The 19,281-nt window shown below is 37.3% G+C and overlaps 1 protein-coding gene across 8 annotated transcripts in view; it reads right to left on the bottom strand.

Moving 5' to 3' along the window:
- The window catches only part of TTC39B (tetratricopeptide repeat domain 39B), a 124,274-nt gene that overhangs the window by 13,235 nt on the left and 91,758 nt on the right, over positions 1 to 19,281 (bottom strand). For all 8 annotated transcript variants that reach the window (XM_081066050.1, XM_081066048.1, XM_081066053.1 and 5 more), the window contains 8 exons: positions 18,190 to 18,255; positions 15,675 to 15,783; positions 15,140 to 15,207; positions 14,990 to 15,049; positions 13,420 to 13,581; positions 12,701 to 12,792; positions 8,702 to 8,828; positions 6,190 to 6,298 (listed from right to left, as the gene is read on the bottom strand). In XM_081066050.1, the coding sequence (XP_080922176.1) occupies positions 6,190 to 6,298; positions 8,702 to 8,828; positions 12,701 to 12,792; positions 13,420 to 13,581; positions 14,990 to 15,049; positions 15,140 to 15,207; positions 15,675 to 15,783; positions 18,190 to 18,255 (793 nt within the window). The remainder of the gene's footprint in view (positions 1 to 6,189; positions 6,299 to 8,701; positions 8,829 to 12,700; positions 12,793 to 13,419; positions 13,582 to 14,989; positions 15,050 to 15,139; positions 15,208 to 15,674; positions 15,784 to 18,189; positions 18,256 to 19,281) is intronic.

Genomic DNA, 19,281 nt, shown 5'->3' with positions numbered 1-19,281 from the left:
GTCCTGAGCCAGACAGAGCAGGACAGTGCGAGATTTCATCACACTACTCAGAACAGTGCACAACTTAAAACTTATGAATTCTTTATTTCTGGAATTTTCTATTTAATATTTTCGGACTGTGGCTAACCACAGGCCACTGAACCCACAGAAAGCAAAACCATGGATGAGGGGGAACGATGTTACTCAATAGATGAGCTTTGTGGGTGACTGTTTTGCAATAGTAGAGCAAAATATTCCACTTACCTGGTCTCCCTGTGTCCACTGGTTTGTATTTGAAAGATGGCTAATTGGGGGGAGACTTTGTGGCCTTAGAACAGCATTGCTCCTTGTTCTATTGGATTCTTTAACTATCTAGCCATTGACCTTGTTAGCAGTTAAGCCCACTGTATCAGCTTTCATTCTTTAATATTTCTTTTCCCGACTAATAGGAATCTAAAGCTAGAATTATTTTAAATATGGAGAGCAGCCTAAATGCACAACAATACTGAAAGAGTGGACTAAATTATGATATATTAGATCCATGGAGTGCTATGAAGATTTTGAAATTAATGTAAGGGTCATTTAGCAACAATTTTAGAAGTTTATGGTAAAAATAGAACCACCATACTATTGCATCAAAAAACAAAATACTTAGAAATAAATTTAACCAAGGAAGTAAAAGACCTATGCTCAGAAAATTATAAGACATTGAAGAGCAATATTAAAGAAGATACGAATAAATGGAAACCTATACCATGCTCATGGATAGAAAGAATATAGTTAAAATGTCCATACTTCCCAAAGCAACATATAGATCCAACACAATCCCTATCAAAATATCAATGACATTTTTCACAGAATGAGAACAAATAATTCTAAAATGTATATGGAACCATAAAAGACCCAGAATAGCCACAGCAATCTTGAAAAATAAGAACAAAGTGAGAGGTATCACAATACCTGACATCAAATTACACTACAAGGCCATAGTAACCAAAATAGCATTGTACTGGCATAAAAACAGACACATAGATCAATGAAACAGAATAGAGAGCCTGAAAAAAATCCATGTCTGTATGGTCATTTAATCTACGACAATGGAAGCAAGAATTAACAATGGAGTAAAGACAGTCTATTCAATAAATGGTGCTGGGAAAACTGGACGGATACATGCAAAAAAAGGTGAAATTGGACTACCTTCTTAAACACCATCTATAAAAACAGTTTCAAAATGGATTAAAGACATAAATGTAAGACCCAAAACCATAAAACTCCTAGAAGAAAATATAGGAAGTAAACTCGCAGACATTACCCTTAGAAATATTTTTACTGATATGTCTCCTAGAGCAAGGAAAAAAAAGAAAAAAAGAAATGGGACTATATCAAACTAAAAAGTTTTTCACAATAAAGGAAACCATCAACAAAATGAAAAGACATCCTACTGAATGGGAGAAGATACTTGCCAATGATACATCTGATAAGGGGTGAATATCCAAAATTTATTATAAAAAACTCATATAACTCAACACCAAAAAAACCAAACAGCCCAATTAAAAAATGGGCAGAGGACATGAAGAGACATTTTTCTAAAGAGGTCATACAGATGGCAAACAGATATATGTAAATATGCTCAATGTCACTAATCATCAGAGAAATCCAAATAAAAACCACGAGATGCCACCTCATTCCTGTCAGAATGGCTATCATCAATAAATCAACAAATAACAAGTGTTGGTGAGAACAGGGAACCCTTGTGCATTGCTGGTGGGATTGCAAGTTGGTGCAGCCACTATGGAAAACAGTATAGAGGTTCCCCAAAAATTAAAAATAGAACTACCTTATGACTCAGCAATTCCACTCCTGGGTATTTAGACAAAGAAATCCAAACACTAATTCGAAAAACATTATGCACCCCTATGTTTATTGCAGCACTATACACAATAGCCAGGACATGGAAACAACCAAAATGCCCATCGGTAGATGACTGGATTAAGAAACTGTGATACATTTATACAACGGAGTATTATGCAGCCATAAAAAAGAATGCAATCTTACCATTTGCAACGACATGGATGGACCTAGAGGATATCATGCTAAGCGAAATAAGTCAGACTGAGAAAGACAAATACCATATGATCTCACTTATACGTGGACTCTAAAGAATGGAATAAATGAGCAAACAAAAAAGAAATAGCCTCAGAGATACAAAGAAAAAACCGATGGTTGCTAGAAGGGAGGGGCGTTGGGATATGGGGGAGAACATAAAGGGATTAGAAAATACAAATTGGTAGTCACAAAATAGTCATGGGGATGTGAAATACAGTATGGGGAATATAATCAATAATGTTGTAAAAATTATGCAGGGTGTCAGATGGGTACTGGACTTATCGGGGGGATCACTTCATAGGTTATATATTAACAAATGCATAACCACTGCGCTGTACACCTGAAACTAATATAAAATGATACTGAATGGCAACTATAATTAAGTATATATTTATATAGTCACGAGATGTATAGTACAGCATAGGTAATATAGTCAACGATATTGTAATAGCTACATATAATGTCAGAAGGGTAGTAGATTTGGGGAGGTTATCACTTTGGAAGGGGTGTAAATGTCTAATCATTGTTGTTTTGTACACCTGAAACTAATAAAAAAAATAGAAATACCATATGATCTAGCAATTCCATTCTGTGTATCTATCCAAAGAAAAGGAAAACACTAAATCCAAAAGATATATGCACCTCATGTTTATCGCAGCATTATTTACAATAGCCAAGATATGGAAATAACCTAAGTGTCCATCAATGGATAAATAAAGATAATCAGGGCCTGCTTGGTGGCTCAGGCAGTTAGAGCTCCATGCTCCTAACTCCGTAGGCTTCTGGTTCGATTCCCACATGGGCCGGTGGGCTCTCAACCACAAGGCTGCCAGGGATGGCAGCCAGAGTCCTGCAGGGATGGTGGGCTCCGCCCTCTGCGACTAAGATTGAACACGGCACCTTGAGCTGAACTGCCTCCCAGATGCCTCAGTTAATTGGAGCGCATCCTCTCAACTACAAGGTTGCCAATTTGATTCCTCGACTCCCGCAAGGGATGGTGGACAGTGCCCCCTGCAACTAAAAATTGAACATGGCACCTTGAGCTGAGCTGCCACTGAGCTCCTGGATGGCTCAGTTGGTTGGAGCGTGTCCTCTCAACCACAAGGTTGCCAGTTCGATTCCTCAACTCCGGCAAAGGATGGTGGGCTGCGCCCCCTGCAACTAGCAATGGCAACTGGACCTGGAGCTGAGCTGCGCCCTCCACAACTAAGACGGAAAGGACAACAACTTGACTTGGGAGAAGAGTCCTGGAAATACACACTGTTCCCCCATAAAGTCCTGTTCCCCTTCCCCAATAAAATCTTCAAAAAAAAACAAAAGATAATCACACACACGCGTGCGAACACACACAAATATTACTCAGCCATAAAAAAGAATTAAATCTTGCCATTTACAAAAACATGCATGGACCTTGATGGTATTATGCTAAGTGAAATAAATCAGATAAAGACAAATATGGTATGATCTCACTTATATGGAGAATCTTAAAAATAAAACACCAACCCACGTTCATTAGATACAGAGAACAGATTGGCGGTTGTCGGAGACAGGGGGTCATGGGTGGGCAAATGGTGAAGGTGGTCAAAAAGTACAAACTTCCAGTTATAAAATAAATAAATCACAGAGACGTAATATATAGCATAGTGACTATAGTTAATAATACTGTATTGTGTATTTGAAAGCTGCTACCATTTTTCCACGAAAATAAGACCTAGCCGGACAATGAGCTCTAATGCGTCTTTTGGAGCAAAAATTAATAGAAGACCCAGTCTTGTATGGTATTATGTAAGACGGGGTCTTATATTACAGCAAAACAAGACCGGATCTTTTATTAATTTTTGCTCCAAAAGATGCATTAGAGCTGATTGTCCGGCTGGGTCTTATTTTCAGAGAAAAACGGTAAGCGAGTACCGTATTTTGCCATGTATAATGTGCTCCTGTGTATAACGCGCACCAACATTTTTGGTCCAAACTTTCAGGGAAAAATTCTTTTGTTTTAATTTTGTAATTCAAATTTTTATTTATTTACATTTAGGTACTTGTTTTTTGTATTATAAAGGAATTTTAGCATTTATTTTTTAACCTATTATGGAAGAAGAAATTTTACGTAACGAATAATTACAAAACACAAGAACAGATACAAGTTACAAGAAATGTTATGTACTGGTAACAAATTTATGATATGTATGCATCACAGAAGGCTAACAAGTCTTCATTATTGAAAGTTCGTTATAAGTTCAGCAAAATCTGTTATCATATTCCAGGGTATTATTTTGCATACAGATATCGTCATTGATGTCTAGAGTTACACTTTTAACTCATAAGCATAAATAAAAGAATTATAAACATTTATATAGATAGGGAATTAGTACTACCCGCGTATAATGCTCATCCTTATTTTTCCCTCACAGATTTGGGCAATAAAGTGAGCATTATACACAGCAAACCACGGGAGATCTTAAAAGTACTTATCAGAAGAAAAAAACTGTGTAACTATGTATGGTGACAGATGTTAACTAGATTTATTGTGGTAATCATTTTGCAATGTATACAAATATTGTGCCATTATGTTGTACACCTGAAACTAATATAATGTTTTTTTACGTCAATCACACCTCGGTTTTTTAAAAAAGTGTATGATATATTCAGCAAAGAAAAACTAGGCTAGTGTATGTCCAGGTACACTGATAGTAACTATAAAAATAAGTTGGAATAGGATGAAATACACAAAAATTATAAATTGTGTTGCAGGAAAAATATGGGTGACTTTTTTCACCTACATCTATCAACTGTAACTGTGTGTTTAATTTTTTTAAATTGTAAAGAGTAATGTCATTAGGCATTTCAGCTCCATACTGTAGCTCCAAATACAAAACTGATCCAAATGAGGTCCTCCTCCCTGGAGCCATATTCACTAATGTAATCCCCCTGGGGGGTGGAGGGGAGTAGGCAAGTATATTGAGTATGGAGGCAGTGCTCCTTCAGTGCCCATCTTTTTCCAGCTAAGAAAAATGAGTTAACTGTTATAATTTTCCCTGACTCTGAATTTCTATGCCCTTTACCCTGTTTATCACCACAGAAGTTTTCATTTAACTTCTGTGCTTAGAACATTCCAGAGAATAAGACCATTATCTTGGGATGTCACCCAAGATTTGGGGGTTGATAAGAAACGGCAAAGGTTACCATTCATGGCATGGCTTATCAAAGGAGAAAGCCTCGATTAAAGATAGAGAATTAGAAAATGTCAGAACAAGGAAATGTGGGATATCACCTGGCGCAACACCACTCTCATTTTAAAAGAAACGGAGGCTGGGAGCAATGAGGTCTGTTTCCCAGAGTCTCGCAGCTGGGGAGTTGGGACTCTAAACCTTGTACCAACAGGCCAGCTGCTTCCAGGGAATGGAGCGTCCAGTAAACTGGAAAGGGGCCTCTTAGTACAATCAAAAATAATGAGTGAAAACTTAAATTGTGATAAGATTAAACTTGAAAACAATTCTGTGTGTCTACAAAAACATATTCATTAGAGAGCAAAAGGAGGTATGGAAAGCGTCACAAACTAAAAGCAGAAGTGCATGCTTTCCTTTTGTGCAGCATGCTTTTGCTGCTCTAACTCGACTGCCTTCTTCCTTTCATCCTTTTTGGTAACAGATTTATTAAGGTCTAATTCACACAGCATGCCATTCACCTATCTAAAGTAGACAATTCGCTGGCTTGAGTATATTACAGAGTTGTACAACCATCGCCACAATCGATCTTAGAACATTTTCATCACCCCAAAAAAGAAATGCCACACCCTTGAGCTATCACCCTCACCTCAGTTTTCCCATCCCTTGGCAACCACTAATCTACTTGCTATCTTTACAGATCATAACACGCAGTCTTTTGCAACTGGCTTCTTTCAGTTAGGCTAATGTCCCCAAGGTCCATCCATGTTTGACACACGCATCTGTCCTCTCTTCAGCTTGATGCAATCACCCAGACACCTGCAGCCCAAGCTCTTTTGTCCTTGTGACGCACACAGATTAACATGGGCACATGTGCACAGGGATAGGACGAGAGAGGGGTAATGGTAAAGATTTCAAGGCTTTTATTTTTCATACTTACTTTCATTTTGTAAAGTTGCCTCAGCCTTTTCAACAGTTAACAACAGATTTTCAGAAAGGTCCTTTCTTTTGCACAGCACTGGAAAACCATTCCAGATGTACATCATTTCCTAACAAGGAAGAATGAAAAACCATTTACAATTATGTGTGGTTATTCGATCTCCTTTATGAAAACAAGGCAACCAAACTACGTATGTATGTTTTGCTTTGGTTGCTGGGGATCGCAGGACAACACTTAGGCATCATTTTCCTGAGCTTTCCTCACTTGAAGTTTGGTGATTTTATTATATGCTTTTTGCCTTTTATACTGTGAAGTAATTTAATACATACAGTATAGCATGTTTTTACTGAAAAATTAATTTACTCATTCAACAAATATTTATTAAGTACCTACTGGTATTTAATCCTTTTAGAAGATAATAAATGACAGACACAGAAATAAATATAATATTTTAAACTGATAGTATAAACAATTCTATCTAATACAAATTTTCGTTGTCACTCTTAAGGGAAACATTTTAAAATATCTGTCAATCATTTACATAGATTGCTTCCAAGAACATCACTGGAAATGAACACAGGAAATATTTTACTGGGCTCAGATTCTTTTATACCATGAAAACATGTGACAGTCCAGTATCTAAGATTTTCTGAAATACAGGATTTTGGTCAAATTCCTAGTTACCACAAATTCAAGCCAATTCTACACCCTAAGATCTGGAGAAATAAGTACAGTGAGTTAACGTTCTGTAAGACCCCTACTGATCAAAGCAGGATATAGGTAGCATCTGAGTTCCATAGCAGAAAAAGAACTATGGAGCTCTAGAAGATTTTCAGGAAAGTTCTGCAACACAGAAAGAAAACATTTCCAAGCACAAATCACTGACAGAAATGAATCAGGAATGGAGCTAAAACCTGTAACTGGTAAAACAGCAGTAGGCTCCCAAGTTACCTGGGAAAGAGGGATATTTGATCATTTCTGTGATTTGCACACTGCTCTTGTTTTTATCGGTGCTCATATTACAGTATGGTTAATATTTTGTCTCTCCCAGGCACAGAATAACCTGTTCTGAGGGTAGTGTTCCCTGAGACTGTTTATGTGAAGTGGGGAACACCTGGATCTCAGCACTAGCTGCAGGCCCAGCTCCTATCTGTCACCTGTGTTCTGTGGGCTGCAGTTTTCTTTCTCACAGTATATATAAAGAGTTCCTATAGTTCAATGATCAAACAATAAGCATCCTAATGAAAAATTAGAGAAATCTATGAAGAATTCATACAAAAAAGAAATAAAAATTAATAAGCACATAAAAAGATGCTCAACTGCACCAACAGGAAAATGCAAATTAAAACAGTAAAACACTGTTGGTAGAAATTTAAATTGGTACAGCCTTTTTGGAGGGCAGCTTGGCAATGTCAAAATATTAAATGTATATACCCTACAACCAGGACTTACATTGCTTTCCCAGAGAATTATATGCCCATGTACAAAAAGAGAAATATAAAAGAATATGTATGCACTGTAGCATGTTTGAAATAGGAAAAATTAGAAACAACTAAGTGACTTTCAAAGGGGAATAACTGAATACGAATAAACTCTCTGAATAAACTGAATAAATGTTTTGTTAAAAATTTTTCACGAAACCCCAGAGGAAAACTGAAGATGTTAAACTTGCACTAAATGGTTTTTCTGTGCTACGTGACTACTTACGCAGAGCCAATGCCTCAAAGGGTCACAGTAATTTGATATATTCAGTACTTTTAAAAAGAGTCTTCATTAGGAAAATTTAAGTTGAAATGACGCTTTTTAGGAAGTCTAGCCGACATGGCCTAACGATTAATAATGTGACACCAGCACTGCACTGCCAAATGTAGCAGCCAGCAGCCACTTAGGGCTTTTGAGCACAGGAAATGTGGCTAGTCCAAATGGAGATGTACTCTAAGCTAAAGACACACCAGACTTCAAAGAATTAGTACCATATAAAAGAATGTGATATACCTCGTGTAATTTTTATTGGTTACAAGTTCAAACAACAACATTCTGCATAAAATGGGTTACACAAAATATATTCTTAAAATTATTTGCATGTTTCCTTTTCCTTTTTAATTTTTACCTTTTCATTTTGAACGTGGCTACTAGAATAGGTAAACTTACATATGAGATTTACATTATAATTCAACTCAATTTCAACTGAGTCAACTCACCTCTCTTTGCCTAAATTTCCTTTTCCGTAAAATGGGGCTACAAAGAAAAACTACCCTCATAGAGTTACTGTAGGAATTAAATGACATATATTTTTAAAATAGCCTTTATCATAGCCTAAAACATACCAACCAGCCAAAAAAGCATTAGCTAAAATTTTTATTATTATGTAATTAGTAACAATTTACTTACGAATGTTCACCTTACACAAATCCTTACAATGGTTTTCAATTGAGCTGAACTTCACAACAAAAGCTATGAATAGACAATTTATTTCTAGAACACAAACAGTAAGAAAAATAAAGGCAGGTACCAGGGCAGGCAAGACGAGCTTCACAGGGGCAGGCAATGAGGGGGAGTAACGTCGAGACTTCCTCACAGCAAACTTCTCAGTAGGAATAGATTTCCCGGCAATTCTCTGCTTCAAACCCTCCACCTGTCTGTGAAGAGCCCCACCCCAGCGAAAGGTCATTAGAACACAGGCAGTATTTGTACCTGTGGTGTTCGCACTGCGTTTCCCATGCCAGCAGCATCAGTACCACCAGGAAACCTGTTCGAATGCAAATGTTCAGGCTCCACCCCTGAACCTAAGGAACCAGCAATTCTAAGGCTGGACCCAGCAATCTGGATTTTAATGAGTGCATGAGGTGATTCTGAAGCATGCTCAAGTTTCAGAACTTCTCTGGTTGACACATACGTCCTTCTAGTTAACTTAGCATATATCTTGATCTAACACAGGAAATCTAGATATAAAATTGGCAATTTCGGTAAGTAAAAAGGAAAGAGTCCAAAGTATTTACTTACCTTGTAGGTAATCAGAGGTAAGAGAATATACTGGTATATTCCCTATCCCTATTGCCAAGTGTGACAAAGATCTATAAAATAATTGTGGCTGAAAAGATAGCTGTCAATTAATATGAAACTTGAGAAAATGTTTCCACAAGCATACGACGAGATTTTGAAAATAATCAGCTAAGGACAGGCGCCATGTTTACAAGCTTTCTCTCAAAATTCTAAGAAATTCCAATTATGAAATTCACAAGCACATAAAATGAGAGTAGGATGGGGAGACTACAAGTTCCTAGAGCACTTTCTTATACATAAATTTGTAAACGCATCAAATGCGTTACAGAGAAAGAATTCAGGAAAAGATCCAATTTCATCACGGAAAGAAAAATGAAATGAGAAAAAATATTGCAATATGAGGACAAAATTGTATTAGGTTATTTCTGGGCACAATTGGGGGATATGGGTTTTAAACCAGAATGCCCAGGCCTTAATGTTCATTAACATCCGTGGATGAAGCAGTGGGAACGTGAGGTGGAGGCTGGGGGAAGAGTCAGAACACGCACACTGGACATGAAGTCTCATGGTTTAATGGTCACAGAGTACATATGAAGAAAACACTCATTTTAGGGACTCGCCTGTCATCCCTACAAATTACATGCTATCGATCATATAACAGACCTCAAACTTTCTCCTGAAAATCAGATTGGTCACGTTTCAAAGAAATTGTTTTGATATGGAAAAAAGTTATTCTCAAGTGGAGGAAATAGGAAGGAGATTTAAAAGATTTCACTGTATCTTAATATTCCATGATATGCCATAAGTTGTTGTTTATGTGAGATGGAAAAATGCATTTTACCAGTAAGAAGTAGCATTTATGATACCATGGCTTCTACTAATGTTGACTCTACAGTTAGTAACCATGGTCCTGTTTTAAAAGACCTTTTTAAAAAGAGATGAAAAGATTGTCCTGGTCATGCCTTCAAATTTGTTCTGATAAGTCTGAGGGTTCCGCTAAAATACTATCTCTCATAATGTGGCCGCACGATTTAATATTCCACTTAAGTGGTTCTGTCACCAATTACGTTTGAGGACGCCGAGTTGCTTCTCCATGCCTTAACTCTCTCATCTCCAGTAGTCGTCTCTTCCTTTCTACCACAACTACCTGCCCCTTTATCACCTGTAATTGTTCTACCTCAAAGCACAAATTCAAGCACACCACCCTTTGAACACCATTCACCTCATTCTAACATGGCCGTCTCATAAGACTCCCTGGCACCTGCCCTTCAACTTTCTCCCAATCTAGCAGTCTCCTTCGTTCTCCCTGTTCTTCCATATCCCTTCTTAGTTGCCCTGTCCTATACTCCTGCACATTCCAGCCTATGTCCTAAACTCCCGTGTCCACTGGCAAGTCGCTGCAGTCATGTAGCAAAAACCCAAGCCTGGGTGAAGCTCAGTACCCACCTTCCCTGTACTCACACTGAGAGTAGATTGGTATCCCTATAAATTCATCAGCTCCAACCTCCAATGGTCCCTTGAACTGCCTGCCATTCCCCCTACCATAGCTCTCATTAGTTCACTGTCCCACTCTCTGCAGCAATGATTTCAATCATTTTCCATCCTCCTCAGACCTCCAGACAGACCACTTCTCTTTCTCTTTCAACAAAAGACCCTGCCTCCCACACTTCATAAAGAAAAACAGAAACAATGAGGTAGGAAGTCTTCCATCTCATACCACCACAGATAAGCTCTGCACCTATTCTGTACTCCTTCCCTCCCGACACAAAAGGGGACCTGGTCCTCCTAGAGAAATCCAATCCTGCGATCAGTGCTTTGGATACTATCCTCTTGCCTTCTCAGGAAACTTACAAACATTAATTAACTCATTTTCCACAATAAAAGTGTGCAACTTTTATTTCTCAACTGGATCCTTCTCAGTGGTTTTTGAGACTGCTCAGATCTCTCCCATTAAAACACCCTTTGATAGCGCTCTCTCTCTCTCTCTCTCTCTCCCCCTTCATAGTCAAAGTTACCCAGTAACGTATTTATGTTCAACTCTCATTCACTCTTTAGCCCACTCCAATCTGGTTTCCACCTCCATTTTATTACCTTATCAGCTCCTGCTAGGGCTACCGGTGATCTCTGTCACGAAATACATACTTCACCTTATTTTGAAACGGAATTCTGTGTTCTGTGGGACATAGTTTGAATAATCCTTGACATTTCTTTTCCTTTGACCTATATATTAAAAAATGTAGCATCGTGTCCATCAAATATGGGCTTTGTTTTAGTTTTTTAAATGTGCAATACTCCTTCTTACAGCAGGGTCCTCTCACATGCTGTTCCCTAGGTCTGAAATGGCATGATGACACTGCCCACTGCTCCAGCAGCTCCTCCTCTACATTCAGATCTCATCTGAAGCATCATTCACTCTACGCACCTATACACACCTCTTCTCCCATTAGGGGACGAGGGGACAGTGGGCAGTGCTGGTGACGCAAGTATCATCGGTGTCTGACTTGCTAACTGGTGGTCTCAATCCCTGAGAGGAGGAAGGACACTGGGTTTGCGAGGGAAGCCTGGAAACGGTGAGTTTAAAAGGCTTTGCCATATCCCAGTGAAGGTGGATACAGGGGTCTGCAGATCAGTCACGAGGTCTGAACTAGAGATTTAAATTTGGTTTGGATGAGACTCCCTAAGGTGGAGGCTCTAAGACTGACCTGTGAAATAAAAAAGCATGGGTATTTAATAACTGGATAAAGTAGGGTGAGCCTACAAAGATACTAAGACGGAGTGATGAGAGAAGTATAAGGGAAAAAAAATCAGTCATGTATTGTAATTTTGCATTTATTTGTGTGATTATTTCACTGATACCTAGTTCCATTATGAACTGCACAAGGACAGGAGCCATGACTATTTATGCAGCACCTAACAGAGTACCCCTCACACAGTAGGTGCTCAACAAAAAGGTTACGGATGGATGGATGGATGGATGGATGGATGGATGGATGGATGGACAGAAGGATGGATGGATGGATGGATGGATGGATGGATGGATGGATGGATGGATGGATAGTGGTCTAAGCAAGGTTAAACAGATTACTTCACAGCAGAGCTTTTCAGAATCTTTGACACAATAATGAAAATGAAGGATACATTATGTTTTTTAAGTTTACCTGATTACAAAATACCTTTGATTCACAGCAACAGTTAACATCTTTTGCTAACAATACCATTTTAGGAAACGTGTTTCAAAATGCAGTAGCAAAGACCCAATAACAAAACAAAAATAATGTGTTGTCAAGATTCCCAGTTACACCAGTATATCTAGAAAATCCTGCTAAGACGATGACATTTTGGCTCTTAGCTAACTGTATTTTTCTAAGAGTTTCTGTATCAAATGAGTAACTAAATTAAACAAATATGAAGGTGAAGCATGGAAGATCCCTAAGGGAAAAAGAAAGATATATTTGTGCACTCCTGTATACATTCAGGGTCTTGGTTATAGAAACAGTGTCTTGCTTACCTGAATAAAGCTACCACATTCTCTTTAGTTGCCGCTACATCCTCCTCGGGAAGCATACTCAAAATTGCAGCTTTTAGGAACACATATGTTGCCTGAGGAAATGAAGAAAAGCATCTAGTTATAGAACATCCCTAGGAGCATGACATTTCTACCTTGCAATCAGAAATGACCTACAAACCTTCCAAATATGGTATTTAAGAAGCGTCAAAGAAATAAATGGAAATGAAGTCTTATATTGCCTGTTGCAAATGAGATGAACACTTTTCACCTAATTTTGATCATTTTCCTAGTGTACATCTGGAGCATTCATGGGTGAGAACATGGACAAAATGGACAAGAGATCATCATCTCAATCCTCCCAACTTCTCACAAATAACCAGAATTAATGTTGATTATCATAAAAACTGTCATAAGGGCATTAAAAGGTCTACAAAAAATTACCAAAACTATTGCTATTTAATAACTTTTAATATATAAGTGCAGTTCCTCTTCAGAGGTAAAGCCTCTATTGAAAAGGACTCTGGATGGTTTTTAAAGCACGTCATGCTCAGAACAGTGGTTATAAACAACAGGTACTAAATGCACATTGCCTCTTTGATGGATCTCTAAGTTGAGAAAATGGTGTCCCTACCATATTATTAAATGAACAGTCCTTAATGCAAATCATCCTGTACACTTATTAGCAAACAGATGACATTAATAAAAGTACCATACTTTACCTTGGACCATTTACTCTCTTTGCAAAGCAGATCTGAGTAGTAATATGCCTTCATCCAGTTTTGTTGGAATACGTGAATCCACATCAGCTCCCAATAACAGAGATGGTGAAACTGTTTCCATTCTTCTTGAACTGAAATGCATTTTCGAAATATCTCTTGTGCCTATAAGTCAATTGCATAAAGCTGATCATCCAGATATTACACAAGGAGATAATAACCTAATGGAAAAATACATAAAACACTTTGTACAAAAAGAACAAATCACCATTAAACCATTCAGTATGACAATATGTTCCTTTCCTTATATGCAATGATGCACTTAAGTTCTGCCTCTTGACTGTGAGGAGGTCATGAAACTTTATAATGTGGGAACAGGGAAGTTCCTTCCTAAATAACATATAAAATGTAGAAGTCCTTTATGAAAACACCAAAAATAAAAGTCAGAACTTCCACAAGGAAAAATACACCTTAAACAAAATCAAAGGCAATGGACAGACTGGGAGAAGATAATCACCACATACATAACTACCAAAGGGTTAACCCTCATCATACAATAATTTTATAAAATCCTTAAGAATAAGACAAACAACTCAATAGGAAAACTATCAAAGATATGAATAGGCAAATCAGAGAAAAAGACACGCAAGTAACAAATTTGTAAACTGAAAAATATAAATTTTAAAATTAGGTTATCATTTTTTGGCCATGAAATTCACAAAAACAAACACAGATGGGTAACGTCCAAAGTTGGCAAAGAACACTGGAAACAAGTATTCTCTATCTTTACAGAGTTTAAATGGAAAAGTCTTAAGTTAGGAGGTCAGTGTGGCTGAATGTATCAAAATACAAACATCTTTGACCTAGAAATCCTAATGATCAGAATCTGTCTTATATAACTACCTCTATTCACAGAAATATACATGTAATGATGTTTACAATAGCACTGTGTACAGTAGCCAAATATCAATAGTGGACTGCTTTAATAAGTATAGTACATCCATCCCATGGAATGAAATCTAGCCATCAAAAAAAAATGAGGGAGATTTAAATACACTGACCTGGAAAGAAATCCAAGGTGTATTGTAAGTAGAAAAAAGAAAATTAAAGAAAAATACATTTATCTTTGACCCCACTTACATAGAAGAAAATTGTGAGTATATTTACATAAAAGGTTCTTCATCTTGTTCTTTAAGGGAATTAGTGAATAATTTCCTTTGATGAGGAGCACACATGTAGTACAATGGAGTTGTATCTTATACAAGGGCTAGATTCCAAAGTCAATATGTAATACAGAAATTGACAATAGTTGAGCTTTTTCAAAAATCCCTTAAAATTGTCCACCTGTACTTTGTATATTCTACCCTGAACTGCCTCTTTATGTATACTATAATCAGTAATCTACTACATATAAAAAATGCATACACAAAATTAAATTTTGACTTTTTAATTACATAGGTTTTTCTTTGTTTATGTCTAGTGCATATAGCCAAATTTATGTATGTTGAATGAGTGTGTGATGCAACTCCACGATACAGACAATTCCCAAAATGACTCCCTCCAAGTAAGTTACCTTTTCCAAATTTCCTTTCAGGAGCTCTATTCGAGCATGGTAAAACAACATGAGTGAGCCCTGTGGAGAAAGGGAGAAAACAGACTGTTCAGTGCTCATCCCTGGTTGACTGATCATGGTTGAACCATACACTTGAAATTTTCGGCGTACATTTGGAAACTGCTGGAGGAAGGGTGCAAGGAGACCCTCTGCTTCCACAAGATTCACCTCTCCCGTACCTAGAAATTGAACAGAAAAAGCCTCAGTCTTCATAAAACATGGTAGATACTGATAATTAATTCTCTAAATTTCATTAAAATATAGCAAAGCTCTCTTCACGGGAAAGAAGTGGTTGTCTTAGATTCTTAATTGGAATTTCTGGTTTTAATAGCCATATTAACTATTTTAGCCCAAAATTTAATTTAAAAAGAAATCTAATATGAAGATGCTAAAATAGATCACTATCAACCGGTTTTACAGAATTCCTTTAGCTGAGAACAGATTTAAAAATTCAATGAAAGAAACCCTCCACCCCCTCTGCCAAATGTCACTATGCCAAATGTCACTATTTTCCATCTTTACTCAAAAACAAATAAATTAATAAATAAACAAATATAGACTACTCTTACTGGTTTTTCTAAATTTGTACTTACTAAAATAAGACATAATCAACTGTCAATGACATAAAATGTAATACAGTCCTTACCAAGTATTAGGGAGATATAAGTATGAAAAGCTAGTATAGTTAAGCAGCATAGTGGAGACCTCATACTTCTTCCAGATGCACCTTCCCGTAACTGAAGGAGGCCCAATTCCTGTGGTAAACAAATGCATTTTAGAATGAGAAGAGCATGATTAAAAAGTTATATTTAACATTATAATTAAAATGGTAAAGGTTAAAGACAGAGAGAGTCCTAAAAGCAGCAAGAGAAAGGCAACTAAAACTGCTAAGGGAGCTCCCATAAGACTGTCAGCTGATTTCTCAACAGAAGTTTTGCAGGCCAAAAGGTATTGGCATGAAATACTCAACATGTTGAAAAGTAAGGGCCTACTACCAAGGGTACTCTACCCAGCAAGGCTATTACTTAAAATTGAAGCACAGATAGAGTTTCCCAGACAAGAAAAAGCTAACAGAGTTCATCACCACCAAACCACTATTACAAGGAATGCTCGAGGGACATCTTTAAAATGGAAAAAAAAAATTCAAAAATATGAATAATAAAATGGCAGTAGCTACATATCTATCAACTACTTTCAATATAAATGAATTAAACGCTCCAATCAAAAGACATAGAAAGGCTGAATGGCTAAGAAAACAAAACCCTTACATATGCTGTCTACATGAGACTCACTTCAGATTGAAAGACACACACAGATGGAAAGTAAAGGAATAGAAAAAGATATTTCATGAAAATGGAAATGGAAGAAAACAAAAAAATCTGGGGTAGCAATACTTAAAGTACACAAAATAGACTTTAAAACAAAGGCTATGACAAGAGACAAAGAAGGACCCATAATCCCACTTCTGGGTATTTATCCGAAGAAACCCAAAATGGCACTTCAAGGGGACATGTGCATCCATATGTTCATTACAGCATTATTTACAATGGCCAAGATGTGGAGGCAATCTGGGTTTCCATCGATGGGAGAATGAATAAAGAGTAGGTGGTACATATATACCGTGGACTATTGCTCAGCCATGAAAGGGAATGGGTTCTTGTCATCTGCGGTGGCATGGATGGACCTAAAGGGTATTATGTTAAGTAGAATATACCAGACAGAGAAAGACAGATGCAACATGATTTCACTTATCTGAGGAATCTGAAGAACAAAATAAACAAAACAGAAACAAACTCATAGATACAGAGAACATATTGATGGTTGCCAGATGGGATGGGGGTTGGGGATGAGTTAAAAATGGGAAGGGATTAAGAAGTACAAATTGGTTGTTACAAAGTAGTCATGGGAATGTAGGGTATAGCATAAGGAAAACAGTCAATAATACTGTAATAACTATGGATGGTCTCAGATGGGTACTAGATTTGTTGGGGTGATATATGGGAGGGGGTTGGGGAATAGGGTGAAAAGGTGAAGGGATAAAAAAGTACAAATTGGTAGTTACAAAATAGTCATGGGGGTGTAAAGTAAAGAATAAGGAATATAGTCAATAATATGGTAATAACTATGTATAGTGCCAGGTGAGTACTAGACTAGTCAGGGGAATCACTTCTTAAATTATATGAACGCCTAACCACTAGGCTGCACACTTGAAATGAATGTCAAATAATACTGAATGTCAACTGTAATTGAAAAATCAAAAAGGGGGGAAGGGAAGGGGAATAAGAGGTCCAAATTTCCAGGTATAAAACAAATAAGGCATGGGGATGTAATGCACAGCATAGGGAATATAGTCAATAATATTGTGATAGCATTGTACGATATCATATGGTTGCTGGACTTATCATGGTGATCACTTCTTTAGGTATATAAATGTTGAACAACTATGGTGTATACAAGAAACTAACATAATATTATATTTAGCTACATTTTTAATAAAAATCTTTAAAATGTAAGTCATATTCAGACACTTTAAAATGCTAGTTCAGGGGCAGCAAGACGGCTCAGTTGGTTAGAGAGCAAACTCTCAACAACAAGGTTGCGGATTCAATGCCCGCATGGGATGGTGGGCTGCGCTCCCTGCAGCTAGAGATTGAAACAGCGACTGGACTTGTTGCTGAGCTGCGCCCTCCACAACTAAATTGAAGGACAACAACTTGGAGATGATGGGCCCTGGAAAAACACACTGTCCCCCAATAAAAAAATTTTTACAAAAATACTGCAACCATGCTTGATCCAAGCGAATCATAAAATGAGACTTGGAAATCTAGCCTAATTTCCTGGTTTTACAAAAGACTCTGGGATTCCAAAAATGTAAAGGAAGCAAATTTGAACCACACAGGAGTACAAAAGGTCCAGCAAGTAGCAATATTTGTAAAATAAAAATTTTAATCCCAGGTTAGGTAACAGAGACAAAAAATTAAAACTTTCAAAAGAAACACTATCTCAACTCCTGAAAAATATGATCAAGGACCTATGGCTCATTATTGTGCTACAAACAAATTTCCACTAACTGTCATGACAACATGTTGCATTGCTCTTATATTAAAAAACAATAATGTTTTATTTTCACTGTCAAAATTAAGATAAAATAAAATGTGTACCCTATTTCCAGAGAATCCTATAAATTCTAGCAGTCTGATAATCCGTGCTGGTAAAAGGGACAGCATCTGTAAGAAAAGAAGCACAAGTGTACTTATGTGTTAGTGTATCTAACTGTAGATAAATATTAAACTCCAAACCACTTAAAGTTTTAATGATTCAGTAATATGAAAAATGAGAACCAAGTTTTAGTCACTAGGCATGTCTCAATCATCACATACTACAATCATTATTTGTAAATTAATTAACTAAGACAGTGAACCTTAAAAAAGTAAAAAACAAAAACCAAAAAAATCGCACAACAAAACAAAAAACGGGCCTTTTCAGGATACTCTAAAGCATACTTGCTCCCTTCATGTGGAGTGATGAAGTGATGAGAAGGCAATCCCTCAGTGCCCACCTTTCCAAACAAGTTTTCTTTTAGCATCCTTTTCCAGAAAGCAGAAGTCTATTGTATTCTGTAGGATATGCAGCCATCACCGAGAAGTGGATAGGTGCAGCACTACAGCTCTTTTCCGGGACAACCCTGAAGAGTTGTGGTGAAGGAAAATCCTCCCAATACAGAACTTCAAGCAGTGCACAGGGTTGTTCACTTGGCTTGGAAAAAGAAATGGCCCTACGTGTGATTATACACTGATCCGTGGGCTGCAGCCAATGGTTAGGTCGGATGATCAGGGACATAGAAAAGAACATGATGGAAAATTGATGACAAAAAAGGTCTGTGGACCTCTCAGATATGTGGATAGATCTCTCATAATGGGCAAAAACCATGAAGATATCTGTGTCCCATGTGAATGTTCACTAAATGGTGACCTCAGCAGAGGAGAATTTTCATAATCAAGTGGATAGGGTGACCCATCCTGCGGTCTCTTTCCTCTGTCACCTCTGTTATCAACCAATGGGCTCATGAACAAAATGGCCATGGTGGCATATACACTCATAAACAGCATTCCCTTTACCATTTTATTTTCACATCAATTCCAGTCAAACCTTAATAAAATTCCAAAATCTCTAATCTATCACAATTTGACAGATATCTACTCAAACTCTTCATCTCCCCCAAAACATCAATATTATTCCTCCAAGTTATAGCG

This window comes from Rhinolophus hipposideros, assembly GCF_964194185.1.
Source record: "Rhinolophus hipposideros genome assembly, chromosome: 11".
Taxonomy (NCBI): domain Eukaryota; kingdom Metazoa; phylum Chordata; class Mammalia; order Chiroptera; family Rhinolophidae; genus Rhinolophus; species Rhinolophus hipposideros.
Note: the sequence above shows the minus strand (reverse complement) of the source record. Positions and strands in the feature narration are given on the sequence as shown.